At 45.5% G+C, this 14,614-nt stretch overlaps 1 protein-coding gene across 9 annotated transcripts in view; it reads left to right on the top strand.

Moving 5' to 3' along the window:
• Positions 1-14,567, top strand: part of MTSS1 (MTSS I-BAR domain containing 1) — a 119,244-nt gene extending 104,677 nt beyond the window's left edge. For 2 of the 9 annotated variants that reach the window (XM_084281732.1, XM_084281730.1), the window contains exons 11-14: positions 7,077-7,271; positions 9,225-9,389; positions 9,773-9,935; positions 11,593-14,567. In XM_084281732.1, coding sequence (XP_084137858.1) covers positions 7,077-7,271; positions 9,225-9,389; positions 9,773-9,935; positions 11,593-12,290 — 1,221 coding nt within the window. In that variant the 3' untranslated portion in view covers positions 12,291-14,567. Of the gene's footprint in view, positions 1-5,943; positions 6,064-7,076; positions 7,272-9,224; positions 9,390-9,772; positions 9,936-11,592 lie in introns of all 9 variants that reach the window. The other 7 variants (XM_084281736.1, XM_084281735.1, XM_084281737.1 and 4 more) reach the window with 6 other exon arrangements.
• Positions 14,568-14,614: the final 47 nt, after the last annotated feature.

The raw sequence follows: 14,614 nt of genomic DNA, 5'->3' as shown, positions 1-14,614 counted from the left end.
CTACCTACCATGGAAAAAACCCAACACCTCTCTTTGCAAGTTCCCCTCTTAAACAGGGGAGAGAACTTAGGCCGGTGTCAGCTGGCAGAACATCCTGAAAGTCGATGGAGTCACGCTGATCTACACCAGCTAAGTTCACATACTGTCACTTCATTTTAGACACTATCCATAAAGTTGCAAACCGATCCAAGCATCACTCGAGCTATTCATGAGCTGTAGAAGGCTGCAGCAGTGTGGCATTGACTTGACAAGTGTAGTGTGTTGGTATAACAAATAGGTATGTGCTCTGTATGTCTCCAGTTCTGTGTACCTTTACGCAGAGGAAAAGGTAACAGATCATTGCCTGGCCGCTTCATCTTTGCTTAAGTGTCTCGCTTTGTGTGTTCAGCACTAAGTAAAATATGTGTGTGTCGTGCTGACGGATAACCGTGATCGTGAGCTTACCGAGAAGCTGTTCAATTTACAGCGTAACTTCATGTTGTGTGTCTCTAACCAAACCGACCTGCAGGCCTTCCTCTCGGCATTGTGCTTTTGGGGCTGGGCAGTGGGAGGGAGGAGCAGTGGCAGTGGCTGCTGACTGCTTCTGAAACACTGATGTCATTGTGTGCAGCAGGGACACTGAGAAAGCAGAAAAGCAAGCTCGGGAATCAACAAAGGAAATGAAAAGCTGGGTATCTTGCACAGGTGGACACTTGGCTGATGTTTGCTGGCTGCATGCTGTGGCATCTGCCAGCAGCAGTAGTTTTTAAGGCAGCAAAGCCGATTTTCTTTTAATAATGGATTTTAAAAGAAAGTGGAGGGGATCTGCATAAAATTCCCAAATCATGGGAATTACACTGTATGAGCTACGTGAAGTTTTTGTGCTCTCACCTGCATTTTCGACAAGAAAGGGTCACTGAAAATTAAACATTTTATTCAGAAATCACAGATGGGGGTAAAATTTTGAAGAAGAAATAAGGAGAGATTTAAACAAGATACAGACTGTACCAGAGAAAAGATGACTGGCAAAATGAAGACTGCTTTTCAGACTATAGTTGAAGTCTTCACAGTTATCACACTCTGCATAGAAGACAGGAAAAAGAGCTATTATAAAGCCAGGCTCTGCCCTTAGACAGGTTTGGTGGGATCTGCTTTCTGCAGCATTACCTTTAAGATCACTGGGAGGAAAAGTGTTAGCCTCTATCAGATAGCTGTAAATCTGGAAAGTGCCCTTTGAAATAGTTAAATCTTAATTAAGCGAGTGCAGTTGGGTGAAAAGCATCACAGATCGCTTTCTGGAGCTGAGTGGTTTCTCTAAATGCCTGGTTTGAGGTCAGCCTTGGTCAGCACTGCCCTTGGCATGTGCTGAAACCACATAAAGCCCTGGGCAGCCCTGCTGCAGGGAGTGTAGAGTAGGTCTTGGATGAACATCCAACCTGGTTGGTGCTGCTGACCCTACACGCAGGCACACGGGGGCCTGGGAGTATCTGCAATGAAGTTGTATGGAAATAGTGGTTATGTTGTGTTAGGGGATGATAATACAGAGATCCACTGGACTTGGAGTGAACATGCACGGTGATTTTCATAATGTGGAAGTGAACGTGGAGTTGGATTGTAGAGGCTGCTTAAGACTTGGTGGGGGTGAAAGCACGGCAGGAGGAAGAAGCAGATAAAGAAGAGGGGAAAAAAAAACAGCAAACTTTTCAGGTGTTGTCAAACAGCAGAGGACTAAGTCTTTCTTAGTAGAATACTCAGGAAATCATTTTTCCTTAAACAATAAAGCAGAGGGAAACTAGTTGTGAACTTACAGATTTGGAAGCTAAAAAGGTTCAGCTTTTGAGGAGCTGGCATTGCTTGAAATAGCTTGATGTTAGAATAGGGGAAATATAGTTAGAACTATTCAATTGTTCATGTAAATTAAGAAACGCCTCTAAAGTAAACCCTTAAAAAAAAGATAAGGAAAAGAAATGCATCTGTCAATTACCACGAGGTTCTTGTTTCTCCTAAAGTTACTTTTTAAATCAGGTTTCCCAAGGGTTTGTCCCTGACTAGATGAGTAGAGACACGTTTCTGGAAGTGAGACAGATCGAGGAGGTGACCTTAAGTCTCTGTCCTAAGCCTTTTGAAAAGTACCTGATGTGTCTTCTCCGGACTGCAGAGAGACATTGGACCAAGCTCTTCATTAGGATTTGGTCTTCAGGGAAAATCTTGCCCAGAAAGCTCTACTAGAATATGAAGAAGGGAAGGGGTTAAGAAAGCAATGCTGTGTTTGCATGGAGAATGAGAATATGGCAAGAGATGCAGGTAATCCAAGATAACTGCAGTCCTTTTATAGGTTAGTGGGACAGCAGATGGAAACTATAATCATACTGTCCAGCAGCTCAAAATACAGTTAGTGGGGGGTTGTTGGTGGTGGTTTTTTGTTTTTAATACATCCTTGTTGGAATTCATACATAGCACACCAACAGCAGGACACTACCCAAGAACAAGCCATGGAATAATGTCTGAGAAACCAGAAACCATGCTGCATGTGTATAACATACATCCGACAAACTGGTTGTTACTGTGCAGGGCACATTTTTAGCTTCGTGCTGATATTGTTAACTTGAAGGTTTTTCTCAGAAGAGATGGTTTGAGAGCTGAACAGAACCAACATTATCACAACTGTGGAAAACAATGACCTCCTGGGGTTGACGTAGCTGAAATGAAAGAACTAATATTAAAAAATATATATATATATATTCAAATTAAGCAATCTTTTTAAAAATGAATCAACAAAAGTCATCTGAAAAAAAAAAAAAAAAAAAGCCAAATTTCTGACTCCAGGGGATCTGGAGTAGAAATTGCTCAGCCTGGTGTTTGTCTGTGTGTGTGCTCCTGGGGGCACATGTTTCCAGGTGGGTGTGCATCTAGAGCAAGCACTCAAGATTGAAGCCTTTTTGCCTGAGCAGTAGCTGTGCAGTTTCTGCCACTCATGTACTTTCTGCTCAGAAATGAAGGGTGGTCTGTGCTTCCCACACCCCGCTCCTCCCAGCCTTTCAAGACTGTTTGCAGTCCGATCCAGGCAGTCTTTTCTTGCCATATCATCACTCTTGTCTTCTTTACACTTCTCCTTCAGGACCTCGGTATTCTTCTGTCTCCATCATTCTCAAGACAAGGAGACCTGTTTCCCTGCCACCACGTCTTATATTTCCTTCAACTACCACGATGTTTTCTGCAGGGTATCTTGGTTCATCCTTTGCCTGACTTGGCCTGTTGAAAATGGCCATGCTGAGTTTGGTGTGAGTCCTTCTTTCATCTTCCTTTCACCTTGTAGTCACATCACTGCAAAAATAAATTTGCCATTTCTAGGCTTTTTCCCCTAAACATGGCATAAATTGAACAAATCTTTGCATCTTCAGAAGTTGTATTTTTGGCCAGTAAGGCCAAATGGAGATGATAGAAAAACCAGCTACTGGCTACATGCAGCTCTACTGCTAGTAGACCCTATTTATGACCCATAAAATTGATTCTTGATAGATTCTTGATAGGAACTCTTGAAGCTTATGGCTTGTAAACCAGAATAGTTTATTGAGTGTAAACTCCAAATTCTCACTTGTCATCAGAAACCAAGGTGGAGTAACACTGTCTTTGGAACTGAGATCCTTCCATGTCTGTCCTGTCATGGGCAGAGTACTCAGACCCAAGAGGGTCTTTCAGTGGTTCTTTTCGGCAATAAACATGAGGTTTCAGAAAGTGTTTTCTGAAATTACATTCTTGTCTTTAATTTTTCCTAACCCAAGTGTAACACTATGGGGAGTGTTCTCATGGTGAGTGTTCTCAAAGTTTCTTCTGCTGAGCAACCTAGAAGAGGCCAAACTTGGACGTTTATTGTAAAAAAATGAATTTAAGAGTAGAAAAAATAGGCGTATGTCCATTTAGTGCATTGTAGTTACTTATGTCTGATGGCCATCACCTGCAGCTGATGTTTTTCAGTATTCTTATTTTCAGAGATCTCTCCTCTTAAGGGGTTGCTTTAAATCAACAAGACAAGTTACACAAAGTGTCAAGCCACTGCATCACTGTATCCCACAGAATACTTCTCATTTTTCTCCTTAAGAGCTCCATATCATTTGTTGTAGCTTCTTCTGATCGTACGTTCCTCTCACCCCTTTGAGATGAACTCGAGATGAACAGGCATCGTACTGCCTTTGGAGTACAAGCTTATCAATAACCTAACCACATTTGCCAGGTCACATGCAGATCTGATATGATGCCAGCGTAAGATGGGATGTGCATTACTTTTATAGAATAATACACTGTATTACATGCTGTTGTTTTTTTTTTGTCTTTTTCCTCTTTCTTTTCCTTCCTTCCTTCCTTCCTTCCTTCCTTCCTTCCTTCCTTCCTTCCTTCCTTCCTTCCTTCCTTCCTTCCTTCCTTCCTTCCTTCCTTCCTTCCTTCCTTCCTTCCTTCCAAGTTCTCAACAGCCCAATAGTCTTCAACAAAATCCTTACAACAAAGGTGTCCCATCTTGGCATCTTGGGAGATCTACGTCTCTTTTTACGCATGCAATTAGTTATACATTCTTTATATGTAGTTCATAGTGAGCAGTGAGTAATTATTACTCTACAGTGTCTCTTACCCTGCTATAATTGTATTGCAGCCTCACCCCAAGATCTCATCTAAGGTTTACTGGTGAAATTGTATTTTAGATGAATTTTTCCTCCCTCTTCAAAATTTCATTCCTTGAAAGCCGAGGCGTTGCTACACAAACTTGTGCACAAGGGGGCATTTCTGGAAATCCCAGCCATTCTCTGTGCTGTCCTAAAATAAAGTGACAGTGATATCCTTAGATAGACTTGCTTCACAGGTCTTGGACTACAAAAGGATGAATGGTTCTTGCTGATGTTGCATTTCCTGACAGTGAACAGAGCTCAGCACTGTCCTGACATCTTTGCTGTCAGTGTTCTTGACCATTTCAAAGCCCGTGGTTGGCCCTGACCCCTCCTGAGGGTGATGTTGCTATCCATGAGGTGCAGTAGCATTGCAGTTGGTAAAATGGTCCACATGGTTATTCACCTTGGAGTCAGGCCTGTCTGTAGGTGAACTGGATGCTTCTGCAGAGGTCTTATAGCCATGAATGTACATAAAGGCACGCACTGAAAAGCAGAAGAGAAGTCCCTTATTAGGAGCTAGGTGGTTGAGCTGTTAATTTCCTCCCCTCTCCATCCAAGCCTCTGATATTTTCTATCTCCGCTGCTCAGAGGAGGTGGCTGGCAAGCACATGCCACCGTTTATGCCCTCAGCAGAGTACGTGGCACCTTCGTAGTGACTGCTGGGCAGAAAGGTTTGAGCTTTGGGTGTATGCATACCCCCGGCAGAGGCACATGCATACACCTTTGGGAACCTCCAGCCCTGGTAAGTATCGCTTCTTTCTCTGTTCCATAATATTTGAACTCGGATGAGCTTTTCACGAGTGCCGTTGCAGGTCAGGATATCCGAGAACTTGTGCCTGTAAGTGACATTTGCTGCTCTGTGTCTTAAACCTGAACTCGATGCCTTTGACCCACCGATGATCTGCTTTTCTGTACGGATCAGTTGTCTTGGTGCACTGCATGTTTGGACCACGGGTCCCCTCGGCTTCTTGCTCGGAGGCAGCTAACAGAATCGAGGCGCTGGGGTTGCGATGAGGAGCTGAGGGCGAGCCCTCGCTTCCCTCATTCTCAAGCAGCGTGGCAAGTTCTCGCACTAAGCCACTGCCTTGTTGCGCTGTAGATTTCCTCAACGTTAGCAATGGTTTTGAGCAGTTTCTAATTGTTTTTAAAACCCTAACCCTCTGCTTCTCTCATCCTTCCCTTTCTCCTGTGTGTGTCTTTGTGTATGTGCTTTTTGTCTTTTTTTGTTTGTTTGTTTGTATTTTTTTTTTCTTTTTGGTGGCTTGTGTATCCTTTCCCCGCCTTGCGGTGCTGTTTTACGCTGCAGAATTCGTCCAGCTCTGCCTCTTCAGAAGCCTCTGAAACCTGCCAGTCAGTGAGCGAGTGCAGTTCCCCCACCTCAGTCAGCTCAGGCTCCACCATGGGGGCTTGGGCCTCCACAGATAAGGTGAAAAACTTCATCTCAAAGACATACGAACCTACTAGCTTGTTATCCAAACCCAGCAACTTTTGGACAAAAAAAAAAAAAAAATGTGCATGGGACACAGCCAGGGGAAGATGAGAATGGGACCTGTTGCACGCTCCCTTCAAAGTGAATCTGTTTGAATGAACCACAGTGACACCTTTAAACTTGCTGCTAGGGGGAAGCTACAAATTGGCCATTTTATGGAGTAATTTTCTAAGAAATCTCATTGTCCACCTTTTTTTCAGTCCAAGAGACCGTGGAAAGGTGCCTAAACCCAGCTGGGTGCCTGACAAAGAGCATCTTGGCCAGGTTTTTCTGGTTGTGGCTTCTCTCTGCCGTTAGATACAATGCATCACACCCAGCAATTGGCGTGTATTTCTGAACAAAACGAAAAGAAAAACAAAGCACCGTGCCAGAACATGGTTGGACTAAATTCTGGGGGGTACGCTGTGAACCGGGGGAGGCAGTGAGAGCAGTGTCCATTCTCATCTGCTCAATCCTTGCTGTTGGGTTTTTTCTTTTTCGTTTTTTTTTTTTTTTCTTCCATATCATCACACAGCCAGAACGTGTCATTTTCCAAGGCTATACGCTTTTCTTCTCTGTCCAGCTACACAGAATAAACGTCACCGATGCCAGTGCCTCCAGTATTGGAAATGTTTTGTTTCTGTGTCTGCAGACTAAATCAATTGCCGAGGCTTTTCACAGTGTGCCACTTCCATGGACAGAAGACAAAGCTGCCGAGCCTGGAGACAATGACTGCTAGATCGATGTCTGAAACTTGTTATACCAAATAACAATTTTCAAGCCATCTCACTTCCGAACCGAGCATTGTATCAATTTTCTGTTGTTTATGTGCAGCAAAGCTAAGATTTTCTTTCTTTATTTTACGATACGGAAGTTTTCTCCCTAGAGCATCAGAGTCGCAGTGTATTTTCGTATTCATTCTGTTTATATTAATTTCTCTGTTTTTGTTTGTTTATTTGTTTCGTTTCCAGTTGTCTAATGGGTTTTATCACTGTAGTTTATCAAGTGACCCATCCGTAGCTTCAGTTGGTGCAGGTCCTTTCCCTCATTTCCCGCCTGTCTCCCGCGCGTGGACTCGGGCTCCCTCAGCCCTCCTTCCAGACTACGTTCATTATTACACCATTGGGCCAGGCATGTTGCCATCATCTAAGATCCCTAGCTGGAAGGTTTGTGTTCCTTTTGTCGTGGCAAGTCCTCACCTCCTCATGCCGAGCGTGCGCACGGTGGTTGTTGCTGCTTTCAATCCCTGTAATTTCGTGTTGATTTGCTCTGTTGTTGAATATCGCTCTGACCGGGCGCTGCATGGGGCTAACCCAGCTAAAATCCAGTCGTCAATATTTCTCAGTGACCTCGCCTAATCCTGACGGTTCAATAAGAGATATTAAAGCTGATAACAGCTAGGGGAGAAGGAGTAGCGTAGTTCTGGAATAAAAAGTGAGATTGGTGAGGGCACTCTGGGCTCTATTCAGCGAGAAGAGAGCTGGCTGAGCATCCTCAGAGCTCTCACTAGAGCAGGGAAGAGCTTCCCCAGAGAAATCCTTTGTTGAACAACGCGGTGCTCTCACTGCAGCTGCTGTCCTCTGCATCCCCAGGGGCATGCCCTTACACATCTGGCTGGAGGGGTTTAAGAAGTTGCTTGCTTCAGGCCGAAAGCGCTGCCACAGCTTGTGCTGGTGTCTCAGGTGAGACCTTGAGACGTTGCCAGAGTGCATCACCTTCTTGCAGTTGCTCCAGCTGGATCTGCAAGGATCTTCCTCCACACCAAAACATCTCTGCTCTGCCAGGGTCGTGACTCTCACCCCTGCCAGGCAGTTCCCTGGGGAGGCCGTGCCCCTGGAGCCAAGGAGAAGGTCTCCTGTCTGGTGCCCTGGAGCTGCACAAGGCTGTTTTGCAGCTGAGAGTCACTGTACAGCTCTTAGGTGCCTGTGGAGGGTTTGTGATACCACATATGCACTCTGGGACCTTCTCATATGTGTAAATCGAGGTACCTCATTACAGACCCCTGTATCTCTCTCTCTCTCCAGCAGTTGGAGACTGAGGCACAGGCACAGGGTGACCACAGTGACCACAGTTTTGCACTTAGAGGCAAAGCAGAGCTGCACAAGGGCTCATAAAATGAAAGACCTGTGTCTGCACAGGGGCCTTCTGTCACTGCAGCTGCCTTGTGCTTATGCACAAGACTGAGACGTGTCAGTAAAAATTTAGAGTGTGGTCTTCAATCAGCAGGCTGTGCAGAGGCTGCTCAGTAGCCAGCTACAGCCACTGGTGGCCGTGTGGCCAGTTCTGCCCCACGAGCTGCTGCTTCTGGCTTTATTTTTAAAGCACACGCTGTGCTAGGGCTGGGCCCTTCGGCAGCTGGCACCCGGGGAGCTGCTGCTTAGCGGAGGTGCTGCGTCCCAGCACAGGGCGCTGCCGAGTCCTGCAGCAACCTGTGGGCTCTGGGCACTTGGGGGACTTTGCTTAACAGAGCCCTGAGTGAGGCCAGTCCTCGTGGCCTGAGGGATCCCTATTTCAAATACAGCACCAGTAACTCAGAGCCATTCCTCAGTACAGATCGTTATTAGGAAATTCAGCTAGAAAGTGAACCGAGAGATTACCCAGAGTAACGTCTGATGTGTAGAAAAGGTAAAGAATCTGTTTAAGCCTAATTTTTCAGAACTATAATCATGTGGAAGAACACATAATATTAGAAATTGTGTACAGCTAGCATTGCTGATTGGACATCTGTGTATATTTTATACCATATGCTTATGCTGTGTGCCAGTGGCTTTTGCATTTGAATTTCTGAAAATATAGGCTTCAACACCGTGCAGTCTTATTTAGAGGAAACTATAACGTTAAAATGTTACATATCTTCATAGAAGAATATTCTGTGAAGAATAGAATTCTTCCATAATTCATAGGTAGAGTAGGAAGTTTCAATTCCCTTTAATGAAGGAGATGGGTTTTATAAGTGAAGATTTTTAATACCCTCAGACTTCATTAATTTATGGCCTTACTCAGGCACGTCAAGTTTGATACGTAATCTATCGCGTTCAAATCGCCCTTTTGCACAGTTAGACTTGTGATTAAGGTGCAGTCTCTAAAGAAAGCTGTCCCTAACGGGTGTGTTTCCTTAGGACTGGGCCAAGCCAGGCCCGTACGACCAGCCGGTGGTGAACACCCTGCAGCGCCGCAAGGAGAAGCGCGAGCCGGAGCTGAACGGAGGGGCGCAGAGCGGGCCGCCCGCGCCACCCGAGGAGGCCCAGAGACCTCGGAGCATGACAGTGTCGACTGCCACCAGGGTGAAGCTCTAATTTCAGACGTTATTTTTCTTTTTTTCAGGGGAAATGAGGGGTGTGCTGGCTCCTGCCAGCGTTCTTTGACGGGCTTTGTCTTGGCACGTGTTTGTCCAGCAAGCTGGGCTGGTGCGGTGGTGATGTGGTCAGTGGCAGTTGTGTGGGCGTGAGAGAGTAAGACACTGAGAGAGTAAGACATCTGTTTGTAGAGCATTTGTGTTTGTAGAGCAGTGGCATCCCAAGGAGCACCTGTTTCTAAGCCCAATAAATGGTTGGACGCTGTCCTGTTGGATCTATTATACTGGTGATAAGCTCTGCTTGGGAGAAGGGACAGCCAAGAGCTGGTGAAGACCGAGCAAATAACATGTCTCCTTTCTGTGCGTAACCAGCAGGGTGAGGAGATGGAGTCCTGCGAGGAGCTGGCGCTCGCTCTGACAAGAGGTCTGCAGCTTGACACCCAGAGGAGCAGCCGTGATTCCTTGCAGTGCTCCAGTGGCTACAGCACCCAGACGACAACTCCGTGCTGTTCAGAGGACACGATCCCATCTCAAGGTACCCAGTACTGACCCGATGTGCTACCCAAGAGCTGTTCTCTCTCTGAGTCCTCTCAGCCAGGCCATCGTACACTCACACCCCAGTACCAGGGAGCTGTATTCCAGCAGCCATCACTGGCTTTGCAGTCAGGAAAGGGGTGAACATTCCTCATGTGGGGAGAGGACGAGGGAGCTGGCACTGGTCAGCCTGAAGAAGAGAAAGCTCAGGGGCAATCTGATCAATATGTATAAGTTGTGAAGGGTGTCAAAAGTATGGGGCCAGGTTCTTCTCACTGGTGCCCAGCAGTAGGGTTAGAGGCAGCAGGCACACACGGCAGCACAGGAGGTTCTGTCTGAACAGGAGAAAGAACTTCTTTACTGTGAGGGTGACAGCACTGGAGCAGGTTGCCCAGAGAGTTTGAGGAGTCTCCTTCCCCAGAGGTACTTACAGACACGTTTGGATGCACTCCTGGATAATATTTGTCAGGGAACCCTGCCTGAGAGGGGAGGTTGGGCTTGATCATCAGAGATGCCTTCCAACCTCAGCCATTCTGTGAGTGCTGTCATGACGTGTTTTCCAGCCTGGATTAAATTCAACAGAAGCCTGGATTTCTGCACTGTGTGCACTCACCTTTTCTTGTTCATTACTAGAATGAGTTTTAGCTTAAGTATGCTACCAAGATGCAGTTTTAAAGAAGGTGCTGGATTTAAATTTAATAAGTTAAGTAAAATGATGCTAGTATTGCATCAAACACTTCTTCTGGTAGTAATATCCTTTCCAAGCTATTGTCTTAGCAAAATTGCACTCTCGTGAGCTTTGCTTTCTCGTTCCATCTGTGCTCTGATTCTGTTCTGTTTCCTTTTGTGACCTTCGATTTCCTACACAAACAGAAGTTGTTGTAGCTGGAAAAAGAATGCGTTGGAGACCTTAACTTGGGGATACCTGGGAAGTTGCACCAAGGTATTGGGTTTTGTGCCATTTCAGACCCCGCAGGAAGCTGAGAGGGGCTGAGTTTGGTGCTGACAGTGCAGCAAGGACGCTGTTTGCTCAGATGAGCTCAGCTGTGCTGCGCAGCCACAAGAGGCAGCAGGGCTTGCAGAAGGCCTAGCTTGGCTCAGCATTTACTTGGAAAGGAAGGAGCCTGATGCAATTATTGAAGCTTAGGCTGAGTTTTCAGAGCTGACGGTTGGGATTTACTTTGTTGGCAAAATAATCAAATTTGCTGCTGAAATCACTGGTACACCGTCCCCTGAGCCCCACGCTGCCTAATATAAAGTACACTTTTTAGTCACTGGCTGTTTGAAGTATTTGTAGCTACAAGTGGTAACATATGGCGTGTAGGATGCCAGTTTTAGTATCTTAGTGTTGGCAACAAACACCGAGTCTTCATTACTTAATCAGTTCTTCTTAGAGAAGGCACCGAATGTGTACCCTGCTCATTCCCTTTCCTGAGAGACCTGAGCACGTGTAGGGTTGGTCTGCTGGAGTGCCTGGCCTCAGCCACACAGCACGACAATCTTGGTCACCACGCTTCAGACTTCATTCCGCCTCGAGGTGAAACCTCTCCTAATTGCTACTGGCCTCCAGGCCCTTCTGGTTAGATGTGCTTTTAGCCTTAACGACGTGACTCGGCCGCCTTCTCCAGTTTGTTCCTAACTGTGTCGTTTGGCATCAGTTTCAGATTATGATTATTTCTCTGTGAGTGGTGACCAGGAGGCAGAGCAGCAAGAGTTTGACAAATCCTCCACCATCCCAAGAAACAGCGACATTAGTCAGTCGTATCGCAGAATGTTTCAGACCAAGCGTCCCGCTTCCACTGCAGGTCTGCCAACCACGCTGGGACCGGTCATAGTCACCCCCGGCGTCGCCACCATCCGACGGACGCCCTCCACCAAGCCTTCGGTCAGACGCGGCACCATCGGGGCAGGTCCGATTCCCATCAAGACGCCGGTGATTCCCGTCAAAACACCCACGGTCCCCGATATCCCCGGGGGGCTGCCCGGCGCCCTCGCCGGGACCGAAGAATGCCCCGAGCAAAACCTGGAGTCTCCAGCGGCCGGAGATGGAGGGCAAGGCGTGGGCAGCATGCCCTCGTCCTCGTGGAGCGGACAGGCCTCCGTCAACCCTCCGCCGTCGAGCCTGAAACTGAGCGCTGCCGACGAGCAGAGGCAAGCGGTGCCGGAGGGCGAGGGGGAAGAGAGCGAGCGGGATGGTGTCAGCACCCTGGCGCCCGGCGGCCAGCTGGAGCTCGATCCCGGGGACCTGAGCCCCGGGGATGTGCCACAAGGGGAAGATATGCTCAACGCCATTCGGCGCGGCGTCAAGCTGAAGAAGACGACCACGAACGACCGCTCAGCACCTCGTATCTCCTAGGGGCGAGAGAGCTGCCGGAGTACTAGCCGCCGAGAAGGAACTGTGAGGAAACCAATTTGTCTCTATCCATTCCAATCTGTGATCAATGAGGTTTTTTTAAGATGCTCGGTAAACAGACAGTCTGGAAGTACTCTAAAAGAGCAAACAAGGTGAAAGAGCGTAGTAAGACATAATCTTCACTGGTGTTTTAATTTGTAAATATCAATGATTTTGGTTCTGCATTTTTTTTTTTGATCTAAGTTACACTTTTAATTTTTTCTGAAGGTGCCAAATCCCATTTACCTTTTTTATAACTCTTTGTAAAGTTTTAAATCATAGGCGAAAAAAAAAAATAAAGTCGAGTAGTTAACTTCAGCAAAGGGATTTAATGAAAATTTGGCTTTTTTGCAAGCTTTTGTAGAGCGCCTTGTAATAGTGAGGTTGAAAAAAAAACAACAATGGGACTTAATTTAAAGTTTAAGTCAAGCAGTAAGGAATAGATCCTCATTTAAGTGTTAAAAAAAAAAGAAAGTTTGAAAAGCAGGAATGAAAATTGACAATAAAAGCAATATATAATGCAAGGAAGAAACCTGCAGTTGGTAGAGTATTTGGGGGTAGTGGGGGGAGGGAGATGCCATCAAAATAGCAGATGCTGTTGCACAAGAGTAGCCTAGTAGGAGTAATTACTAGTAGCTTCATGGTAAATGCATCAGAATAAGCCATATTGGATTGCAGTGTTTTGTTTCTGTAGGGTGTTTTAAAGACTGGGTTTTTTCCACATTTCTTTTTGACTGCACAGCAGCAACTCTCAGTCACATGCATGCAGCCTTAACTGTGTAGGCTTGGTTCTTCCACCTCCACTTTCTGTTCCACTCATCCTTTCACGGAATACAAACAAGGACGACAGGCTTAAGGCAGTTATCAATGTGAAAACATTTTTAAAATGCAAGCAGGGAGTTCTTAGCTATTATCAAAATGCCTTTTTCTGACCGTGCCCAGCAGGCTGGGCACCTTGGAAAGCCCAAATATTTTGAGAAAACACTTACCAATTTGACAGGTGTAACCAGCTTGTGATCTAATAAACTGCGAATGTTTCTTTCCAATACAGGGGCTTGTTTTTCTTAACTTCTTTTAAATGGCAGTTGATTGGCTTTTTTCTTAACTACCGAAAGCAATGGGGCAGCGGGTGGGGGGTGGGGAGATTATACAGTTTTTTATTTGGTAACATGGGGAGTCCGACCACTCCCGCCTCTTTTTTTGTACTTTAAGTCATGTTTTTTGGAACGCTGTTGATAGAATTATTAAGAGTTGGATTTTTTCCTTCAAGTAACAGTAAGTTACTGCTGCAATACCCGCTTCCTAAAGCTGATAGAAATGTGCAGACCCCGGGGCGCCACCGGTGCTCTGATCCGTCTGCCCACCCGCAGCTGACCCACTCGTGGGTGGATACCAGACCCGTGCCTCTGGGATGGTGAAAAAAGCACCAAGTAACACAGAAAAGGGGCAGGTTTCCACCAAATGCTCTGCAGATTTCTGTTGGCTTCGGACTTACCCACATAACCTCTTATGCTTTGATACATAACTGCATTGGATGTGAACCTTCTAGTAACTGTGTAGTCGCTGTGTTCGATATAACATTTTACACTGCTGTGGTTGCTGACCTTTTTTTTTCTTTTGTTATGGCTTAAAAGCAAAAAGAAAAAAAAAAAGAAAAAAAAAAGAAAAAAGGCATGATTCTTAGAAACTATTAAACCTTCCTTTCTTTGAAAAACAAGCTCCTTATTACAGAATATACTAAACAGTAGTGCCTGTGGTGTAGCCCACCAATCTTGATTCAGTAGCTGATGCATTGTGCAAATGAGGCTTTGAGATGGTTTTTGCATAAACAAAAACTGCTAGGAGATAATCTCAATAGTTAAAAGTGTTATTTAAACCTTTGAAATAAATGGATGTAACTGTACCGGAGTACAGCTTTTCACTTGTTTAGTTCTTAAACGTTAGTATAATCAGTAAAATTTAATATAAAATGTTGCCAAATTCAATGTAGAAAGAATGTGACAAAACACTTTGGATAGTTCTATTGTTTGTGTTTTTGCATATTGTAAAAGCAGTGTCACAGCTAAAAAATAAAATGTTTCTAATGGTAAATTATTGTGGTTTAGTTGCTAGTTTGTACTGAGAGTTGACCTCTCCCTGTGCAGTTTTTTGTTCTAAACTGGTATAAATAATTGCTGTAAGTGTGTCTCCCTTCTACATTGTAATGATTGCTTAAGCCTACGTTATAAATAAAGAACTGCTGGAAAACTTCTGCATTTCGCTTCTTGAAGACTTGCGGCTCCTAGAGC

Source organism: Netta rufina (genome assembly GCF_964035555.1).
Source record: "Netta rufina genome assembly, chromosome: 2".
Classification (NCBI taxonomy): Eukaryota; Metazoa; Chordata; class Aves; order Anseriformes; family Anatidae; genus Netta; species Netta rufina.
Note: the sequence above shows the minus strand (reverse complement) of the source record. Positions and strands in the feature narration are given on the sequence as shown.